The 10,162-nt window shown below is 52.5% G+C and overlaps 1 protein-coding gene across 1 annotated transcript; it reads left to right on the plus strand.

Annotated features, from left to right (window-relative positions):
• The first annotated feature begins 7,453 nt into the window (after positions 1-7,453).
• Positions 7,454-9,163, plus strand: SST (somatostatin). The gene is made up of 2 exons (XM_009565623.2): positions 7,454-7,681; positions 8,643-9,163. The coding sequence occupies exons 1-2, from the start codon at positions 7,544-7,546 to the stop codon at positions 8,853-8,855; spliced, it is 351 nt and encodes a 116-aa protein (XP_009563918.2). The 5' UTR covers positions 7,454-7,543; the 3' UTR covers positions 8,856-9,163.
• Positions 9,164-10,162: the final 999 nt, after the last annotated feature.

Here is a 10,162-nt window from a genome sequence, read left to right on the forward strand (position 1 = left end):
TTTTTTTTTCTTTTTTTTTTTTTTTAAACAATGATGTCATGGCCTTTACAGGCAGTTCAGCTGAAATGATAGCAATGCCTCCCTTACTGTCCACAGGGCAGAGGTCTGCAGGCATCTGGCACCGCAATCCTATGCCAGCAAGCTTTGCTCAGCAAAAGTGTTTGTAGAGGCCAGGGAGCAGTCACACACAGGGCAGCACCAAATGCATTTTATGGCTGTGGAGCTCACGGACTGGTGAGGCCTGCCTGGGTCAGTATCACTGGCTTATTTACCCTTCGAAAATGTGGCTCCAAATACAGAGTCTGACTGTGGTTGAGCCTCAGAAGAAGGGGCAACACCAAATCAATAAACTGGCCAGTTTCCAGGAAGCTTCCCAGAACATTCTTGAGCAGTTCCCGTGGCACCTCTCTCCTCTTCCCACAGAAAGACCTGCCTGGTGGATGGGGATGGGGATGAGTTTCCCTTTCATTCAGACTTCTTCTGCACTGAAAAATAAACCTGGCCACACTTCCAGCTCCTTTCCCACTATACTTCTCAGCACAGGCTTTGTGAAGGCCCAGCAGAGAAATGGGGATTTAATTCCCTTAGGGCTGAGCAGGGGTCTGGGATGCCCACAGCTATGCCCTGAGATGCTGTGCTGAGCTTTCTGCACTCACCAATCTGATGAGTGCCATGTGCACTCACAGCCCGGAAGGCAAACCGTATCCTGGGCTGTATCCAAAGCAGTGTGGCCAGCAGGTCGAGGGAAGTGATTCTGCCCCTCTATTCCTCTCTTGTGAGACCTTGTCTGCAGTATTGTGTCCAGTTCTGGAATCCTCAACATAAGAAGGATATGGAGCTGTCGAAATGGGTCCAGAGGAGGGCTACAAAGATGATCAGAGGGCTGGAGCACCTTCCCTATGAGGACAGGCTGAGAGAGTTGGGGTTGTTCAGCCTGGAGAAGAGAAGGCTCAGAGGAGATCTTATAGCGACCTTCCAGTACCTGAAGGGGTAGAGGAAAGCTGGGGATGGGCTGTTTACAAAGGCTTGTAGTGATAGGACTAGGGGCAATGGCTATAAACTGAAGACGGGCAGATTTAGACTAGAGACAAGGAGGAATTTCTTCACCATGAGAGTGGTGAGGCACTGGCACAGGTTGCCCAGGGAAGCTGTGGCTGCCCCATCCCGGGAGGGGGGTTCAAGGCCAGGCAGGATGGGGACTTGGGCAGCCTGATCTAGTGGGATGTCCCTGCCCATGGCAGGGGGGTTGGAACTGGATGGCTTTCAGGTCCCTTCCAACCCAAACGATTCTGTGATTCTCTAGTCCTCGGGGCTGGTTACGGTCCTGAAGAGCCCGAGGGCAGTGGCACCGCCCCCAGCCCGGGCGCTCCCTGCATTCTGCCGGGTCTCCACGGGGGGGCGGGCGGAGACGCAGTTTCAGCGCGGAGCCCTCGGAACGAGAGGCAGTGGCCAAAAAAAAAGAAAGAAAATGTAATGATAGAATCGTCTGGTTTCAAAAGACCGTCAAGCCCAACCGTACCTGTCCACTACCAAGTCATATCCCCGAGCACCTCAACTGTCCGTTTTTTAAATACCTGCAGGGATTCAATTCAGCTCAACCACCTCCTCGGGCAGCTATTCCAGCGCCTGAGAACCTTTTCAGTGAAGAAACTTTTCCTGATGTCTCATCTAAACCTCCCCTGGCACAACTTAAGGCCATTCTCTCTTGTCCTCTCACTTGTTATTTGGGAGAAGAGAACAACACCCACCTCTTTACAGCCTCCTTTCAGGCAGTTATGGACACTGATAAGGTCTCTGCTCAGCCTCGTTTCTTCTAGGCTAAACCACCCCAGTTCCCTCAGCTGCCTCTACAAGGCTTGTTCTCCAGCCCCTTCACCAGTTTCATTTCCCTTAGGCAGCCCAACCTGGGACTTGGGACATTTGCTTCTCTCGGGGAAAAACTCACAGGTTTTGCAGGCAGAAGGCAGGTCCTTGCCTGCACCTCGTCCCCAGGGTCTGCCAATGTCAATCTGCTGTGGAGAATGGCCAGCTGCAACCCAAAGTGACTGGGAGCAGCCTGAGAGCTGTTGCAATCCCACCGGCAGGATCCCATGTCACTGGGACGCACTCTGCCTGTTTGTGGGGCTGGACCCAAGTGGCCGTGACCACCTGGAGCCTCTTGGCCTGGCCTCACTGAGGGGTCAGTGTCACAGCCCGAGGGGAGGGAGGCCCCAGCTCTTGCTGTGGAGCTGGTGTTTGTAGCAGAGTGTTATATATTGAGAGAAAGAAAAGCCCTTTATTATTTCATATTTTCGTGTGCTCACCAATCTGTATCCATCATCTCTCACCTTACACTGGTAACTCCTTATGGCACAAGCCAATATTGTTTGTACAGCCCTTAACACAGACCCATCTATGGCTCCTAGTAGTCACCACAGTAGTTCAAGGAAATACCCTGGTGTCACTCATAGCTGATCCTGCTCACCTTTGTTTCTGCACATCTTCGTGCCGATCTTTCCCTTGCCTGACTTCAATGGGTCTGCTTTCCACCTTACAGGTGCTGTGGCAGCATCCTAAGAGGCTGAGATTGGAAATGAATCTCTGGTAGCAGCAGCAATGGAAATCCTGAACACAGCTTGGGCTCTTAGACAGAGACATCAGAAAAATTAGGTAGCAGAATCCCGGCCCTGTGAACCTCCACAGCCTGGCTTCCCCCACACTTTACTACCAGTAGCAGAAATGCCAGAGAACTGTAATTTTGGATTTGTGCCCAAGTTTTACTATAGAAACAACATTTTACTCAGAAACCTCTCAAGGCTATTGCAGGTCTATGTATAATCCCGACACTGCCACCCATCCCAGGGACACACAATACCAGTCAATGGAAGATTCTCTCCCTTGTATCTCTGTATCTATATCTCACAGGGCAGCATCGCTCCTCTTCAACCAGGAACCTGCTCTATTAGGTTTAAAACAAGCTACAAGAGCTGAGTTGACTTCCTCGTGGGGGCTGCATGTCCAGAGCCAGGGTGAAGTATTTCATGGCCCTGGCTCCCAGATCACATCTTGGCCCTACCAGACTGAGTGCTAGAATATAAGGGGAAAAAAAAGGGGGCATGAGGGCGTGGGAGTCCCTGCTGACAGAGTAGTGATACAAGAGTAGGGCAAACTGTCCCGCTCATGAAAGCAGAGCTGGGAGAGCCTGGAGAGTATTTTGTAGGAGATAGCCAAGGAGGTGAGGTGCAATTAAAGCAGTCTTGTGGCCATGGTGACAGCAGAGGGCACGCTTTGCTGGTACAATGCTGAGCAGGCAGCAGCGTGCAGCCTGTGCACACAGTCCTGGGCATTGCTTGGCTGCTCTGGGTCTGTGGAGCAAGCTGGAAATGTGGGGGTAAGGAAGCAGTTACAGGAATTCAATGCAATTCAATCATCTGCAAAGCCACATGCCCTGCAGCGCTGCGGCAGAAAGAAAGGAACAGAATCGCCTTCACCGCAGCCGAGCAGATGATGGATTTATCTGGATGGGGAATGAGTGTAAAAATATTCAAAGCACATTGATCCCACAAAGGAGCTGGGGGAGGGGGAACTGGTAAATCAGTCTGCAACTTATTCGCTGTTCCATGCCTGTGCAAGAGTCATAAGGCCAACTAGAGGTCTGCCCTTTTCCCTTCCCCTAGGGTCCTCTGTAGAAGAGAGTCTGAAGATGTGTGGGGCAGATAGACTCCCTTTCTCTGCCCCCTCATTGATGATTCCTTCAGGTTTGCAAGATGGCTTTCTGAATCAAAGCACGTTTTCCTCCTCATTTAAAAAGTTTTTTTTCTTTTAGATTTTCATTGAAATGATATGTCGAAACTCTTCAGATGGAGAACATCAGAGTGATTCTCCCATGTACTACCTGGGATCACCAAGAACTCTGGTCCATTCAGCTTTATATCCATCAACAAGACTCAGAACTAATGGGAACTTAGTTTCTCTCATGAATGTTTTGCTGAGATGTTTTTAGGGGAGGATTTCTTCCAAAGACCTGGCTCTCCATCAGCTTCACAAGCTTGGTCGAATCCCAAGAGGGAAAAAACAGCCAAGGTGGACATCAGAGCCTTTCTGAAGCTACTCTGGCTCAAGATGACTTCATCTCCTGATAGGGTGCAGGACCAGAGAGCATTAAAAGCACATATCCTTGCTTTCCTCTGGTAAGTATGTGAAATTCAGTGGGACAAATCCAACCCATTTCCCTGCAGTAATATTTCTCCTGTTGCTAGAGGATGATACTGTAATTTCTCCAGCCTCTTCCAGGCAGAGGAGGGGAGAAGGGGACAGCTACCCAGCTCCAGTGGTACACAGAGAGGTGGAATCAGAGCTAATCCGGTCTTCTAAAGCTTGTCCTCTGTGGCTGGAAGAGCCACAGTAGCCAGAGAGACCATCAAAACCAGAGATCCCCAATGTGCCTGAGGGTCTGTTCTTGCCTGGAAATAGATTGCAGGTAGCACATGTCCAACTGCAGCAACATTGCTTCTAGCCCAAAGCCCTCTTGGACATTATTGCTCTGCAGCAGAGTGCTTTGCACTGCCAGATAGCCAGAGAGGGTTGGCAGAAAAGGGTAAGGGTAGATGGATGTTAAAATGAAAAGCAAAAAGTGGATGAAGACAGGAGCTAGCAAGGAAGGGCTCTGGGATGAAAATCTTTAGTACGGCTGAACTTATGTACTGCAGATAGCTGGAGAAGAATGGAATGCTAAGCAGTCTGAGTTTGGGCAGGACATCAAGAATGGCCTCTCAAAACCCCTTAAAGATTCAAGTCTGATATCTTTTCCTATTTTATGCCAGCATGACTATATCAGCTTCCTAAAAACAGCCCTGTTGGCCTACCCAGAGCCCACCTACCACAAACTGTGCTCTGCATCTCTGCAAAATCCCATTAAATGTGTCTGAGTCTTTCTGGCCCTAAAGTAGGCAGAAAACAAGAAAGATGGGGAACTCATCAAGAAGGTTGTTCCTGCACTGTGCCAACTCCTACCACTCCCACCTCCACACTGGTATACAGATGGGTCAAACAGTGACCAAATGCAGCACAGCATCCCATGCAACAGCCCAAGGCTGCTCTCCAGTCCAGTGCTATACTCTGAGAAGCACAGACACTGAACTGATCCCTGCAGCACATTGGTGCAGATCCACAGCTGTGGCAGCTCAGGGAGCTGTTAGTCACTCCTACCCCCCAGGAGTGGTAGAGGTTCCTGTTATCATACCCTTTCCTTTGGGGTGACAAGCTGAACAGCAAAAGGGTGTCAAGCTGGACAGTTTTCTGCTGTGTGAAGTGGCAGGGTACATTAGGTAACAGATCCCAGTAGCCACAAGGGTGTGGGAGTCCGAAATAACCCACTGCTGCCTCCCATTTCTGTTTTTGCTCCTCTTCAATACGGCACCCAAGCAGGCTGCTCTGCCCTGAGCTGTGGGAGCTGGGATGAGCTGCTGGAAAGTGGGGGCCCTTTGCAAAGCTGATCCAGGCTGGCACAGTAGTGTGGCACAGCTGATTTGTAGTGTGGCACAGCTGACTTGTGCTGTGCCAAGGATGAGAGCCTAGGGGCTACAAAAGGAGTCTATTCCCAGTTCAAATGAACCAAGAGAGCCCAGCTTGCTGCTACTGGCACAGCTGGAAGAAGTGGGGAAATTACCATTGCTGGGAGAAATCATTCCTAGGAAATCTTTCTTGAAGGTAGGCAAGAAGGCCAGGATAGGCTTGATGCCCTGGCATCTGCTGCCTTGGCCATTTGCCATGCTCAGGACTGACTCTGCTTCTTTGATGGCAGGAGGAGAGAGGTGCTGGTCCAGCTGCTAGCACAGGGGCATTGAGGAGACAGAAGCTCTAGGGGCCATGGCTTTTGAGCCAATCTGCTCTTTTGGGGCCCAAATCACTCCTGTTCACCTTGGCAGGAGGCTGTGTCCCATGCCTGTGTGAACTAAAGCAGAGGCTGACTCCTCTCTACCACTTCCCCTAGAGCAACACCAGTGCTAGAAGACAGACAGGGACCCAGGAGCACAGGGCTTGGCCTCGTTCAGGTCAAGAAGCTGGCAAAAAAAAGGTGTCTGTAAAAGCAGAACAAGTCAACCCAACCCACAGGGTCTCCTGGGCTACAAATGAAGGCTTCTCTCATGGATGTCATTCATTTTGTACCATTATTTGGGGAGAACTTATAGGAGGAAGGCTGTGTGTGTCTGCAAATGTCTGCACAAAGGAAAGGAGGTATCATCCAGGAGGGTAATCCAACCTCAACTCAGATGTCTGCCTGGACCCAGTGACCAGCACAAATTTCTCTTGCTGTACTGTAAAGCAGAGCAGCAAAACATTGGTTCATACTCTGCTCCCAGGTCAGCCTCAGCAAATCCAGCCAGCAGCACCAGCAGCACCAGGACCGGAGTGTGTGTTTGTTTGTGTGTAAATAATTCAACATGAAATGAAATGTCCTTTTGGAGATTTCTGCACACCTTCGTGCAGGCAGTACTTGGGTCCTTGTCCCCACAAGCCTCTGACTTCCCTCAGCCGGAAATTGAGCTGGGAGAGAGCCCCCAACACCCCTTTTCTGGGTGGTAGCAGAGCCCCTTCCTTGCACATCCTTCTCTGCTTTGGTCATTCAGGAGACAGCGGAAGAGGCCCATCTTTTGGGCTGGCAGGGGCTTGCGGCAGCTCTGCCAGTGTGGCCATCAGCCAGCCCTCAGGAGCAGGTCAGAGGAGTGGGGGACACTGACGGCGGCAGCAGTACAGGTGCATCCCCCACAGGATCAGCAGGTCCAGCGACCCTGGGGCGAGACGGGGATCCCTGCAGGCTCAGCCAGGGACCCACAAACCCCGACTAAGGGCACCGATTTCTCACTGCTTCCCCGGGGCTGCAGAGCTACCACAGGGCCGGGCACTCTGTGGGAGCTGCCCCACGGCCGGGGGGGCGCTGAGCAAGGGCCGGGGCCAGAGACCCCCGCAGCGTCCGAGGCGGCAGAAAGGACCCCCGAGGGCAGCTCAGCGTCACCTGCTCCCTGATGGACCCGAGGGCAAATCTGTCCTTAAGGAGACCCTTTTCAGCTCCCTGAACGACGCAGCGGCTTCTCACCCGACGGGGCGCGAAGCCAGGGTGAGGGGCTTCGGCACCGGGACTGCTGGGGGGCTCAGCCCTCGGGCACGGGGGGGGTCACACCCTCGGGGGGTTGCGCACAGCCGGACCCCACCGCAGCCACGGGGATCGCGGCTGGGAGCGTGCGAGCAGGGTCGGGGGCTCCGGAGGGGCGGTGATTTGGGGCAGAAAACGCGCCAGGGCGGCCGGAGGGGGGGCACTCGGGGGCGCCGTGGGCGCCCGGCCGGTCCCGGGCAGAGCAGAGCATCCCGGCTCCCCCCACTCCGGTCCCGGGCAGGGACCCACCCCCGGCGGCGTGGGGCGAGGGGGGCGCCCCCGCCTTGACGTCAGGAGAAGGGTTTATAAAGGCGGCGGGCGGCGAGGAGATCCCCAACGCCGGAGCCGAGTCGCAGCGGAGCCGCCAGCGTCTCCTCGCCGCCGCCTCTCCGCGCCCGACCCGCCGGCGAGATGCTGTCGTGCCGCCTCCAGTGCGCCCTGGCCCTGCTCTCCATCGCCCTGGCCCTCGGCACCGTCTCGGCCGCCCCTTCGGACCCACGGCTCCGGCAGTTCCTGCAGAAGTCCCTGGCTGCCGCCGCTGGGAAGCAGGTGAGAGCCCCGCCGCAGGGCAGCCACCCCGACACCCCGCTGCAGCGCCTCGCTTCTCCTCCGGAGCCTCCCCGAATTCCCAGCTTCAGACCCTCCATTCAGAGCCCTGCCAGAGCCCCTCGCTCCTCCAGTGCAGACCCCCCGCTTCCCTGCTGCAGACCCCTCCAGTTCCCCACTGGACACCCCAGTACCCTCAGCGCAGAGCTGCGTTCCTCACTGAACCTCTTCAGTGTCCCCCTTTCAGACCCTCAGTTGCACGCTGCAAACCCCGTTTCCCTGAAGGATCCCCTGGTTCCATGAGCCAGCGACAGGCTGGGCAGCTGGGGGCAAGAAGAGGAGACCCCCATAGCCCAGCGCCCTGGGTGCTGGCAGGGGGTGAGGAGCAGCCTCTGCCGGGACAGAAGGCAGAACTGGTGAAGCTCTCTGGGACTTGTCTGGGGCGCTGAACCAAGGCAGATGCCTTCCTGCAGCTGGAGAATGTGTTTAGCCATGCAAGGGGGTCAGGCAGGGCTTGGAGGGACAGCAGGAAAACCAATCCCCACTGAGAAGGTACCCTGACTCAGTCACCCTTGCAAGCTCCCCCGAAGACTTTTCCCGTGTCACTTTAGCAGCGGCCTCACGGCATCCTTTTCTGAGTCCGGTGTGATGTGCTGGAGCAGTGGGAGGGGAAGGGAAGGTGGTGTGGTGCTCAGATGAGCTCATTCCCTCCCGTGGCCAGGATAGTTGTCTCTTCCCCACACCAGGTAGCTGTCAGTGCTTTTCTGCTCTGCTTTATTTCATAGGCAGAGCTGCTGCGTAGCAGCTGTAAGGTTGAGCTCTTCGGAAAGCTGAGGCTCCCCTTGTCCTCCAGAGTTCTGCATGTCTCTAATCGGGACACAAAGGTGTCTTAGAGGGAGAGAGTGGTGAGCTCCCAAAAGGCAAAAGAGTAATTGTGTGCTCTCTCTCACTCTTCTCCCTAAAGGAACTGGCCAAGTACTTTTTGGCAGAACTTCTCTCAGAGCCAGGCCAGACAGAAAATGAAGCTCTGGAGTCTGAGGACTTGTCCCGAGGGGCTGAGCAGGATGAAGTGAGACTGGAGCTGGAGCGCTCGGCTAACTCAAACCCTGCTTTGGCACCCCGGGAACGCAAAGCAGGCTGCAAGAACTTCTTCTGGAAAACTTTCACGTCCTGTTAGCTTTTGAAACCCACCACCTCTCCTCCCTATCCATACCTGCCTTCTTCCTAGCCCCACACCCTGTGCAGAACCTTCACCACAAGAGGCGAAGACTGTAAATACACAATCCACAATTATGGTGAAATTAAACAAACAAGGAAAATTTGAGTTTGATTTCCGGTTGTTTTAATAAAACTTTCTGTTCCAATTGTACATTATTTGCTTGAGTTGTGATTTCTGACTAGTTCTTTAATGACATGCACTCTACAGCTCTTTCAGATGTACTATTTTTAATTATTCGTTGCAATAAAGTTTATGTTTCAAACAGTGATGCTGAGAATTGGTGGTCAATGAGAAAACCTAAGAAACCTCAGTCACCTCTCAGGCTTCTTGTCTTTGAAACGCCAGCTGTCTCAGGGCAGCGGCCACAAACAGCATCCACATGCACACATATGCACATACACACGCACACTAGATCTTAAAGTGGTTATTTTTTTTCCTGTTGTCTTTATAAGAGACCTAGAGACACAGCGATATTTTAGATATCAAATGCCTGTAATGGTGGCTAAGTCAAATTCACAGCACTGACACCTCACTCAGTCTAGAGGATTTACACCCATCGCTAGAGGCATCACTATAAATCACAGTTGTGTATTTCAAGCGATGGGGATCATAAAAGTGATTCGCAGTACAACTTCACCCCACACATTCTCATTCTCTCCTTAGCTACAAGCCCTGGAAGGTTTTCTTACCTCACCTGTTTTACTCCTTGCAATATCCCAGACAAACACTGCTTCTGGGATTCCTTTGGAAAGTTTCCTTTGTTCTCTGTAGGGAACGTCTTAAATCCCTGTTAAGATGAGATTTTAACCCCATGCTATCAGTCCCCTCCATCTAACAAACTGTTTACAGCAGTCTTCTACCCACTACATCACTCACTACGTTAAAAGGCAGTGTTAAAAGGTTCGGTAGGGTAGCAGATAGCACCGAGGGAAAAAATATGCATCTCTCAATTGAAGAGAAATTCTTCATGCTTTTGCAGAGTCTCTTCCCTTTCTGGCCGTGCTGGTTTGTGACATGCAGTCGTGGGTAAACTGGAGCTGTAGAGCATGCATCCTGCATGAGGGAATGAGAAATTCATCATTAATGAGAAATTCATCATTCAAGATTCAAGAAAGGTAACCAAAAATTTGTAGGCATCATATGTGAAGGAAAGGTGAAAAATGGGGGATTTTAGAGACATTCATGGATGAAGGGCTGATCATGACCCCAGTGGAGGTTGGTTCCACAGCTGAAGGCACATTAAGTCGCTCCTGGTCTGTGCTGAG

This window comes from Cuculus canorus, chromosome 9, assembly GCF_017976375.1.
Source record: "Cuculus canorus isolate bCucCan1 chromosome 9, bCucCan1.pri, whole genome shotgun sequence".
NCBI lineage: Eukaryota > Metazoa > Chordata > Aves > Cuculiformes > Cuculidae > Cuculus > Cuculus canorus.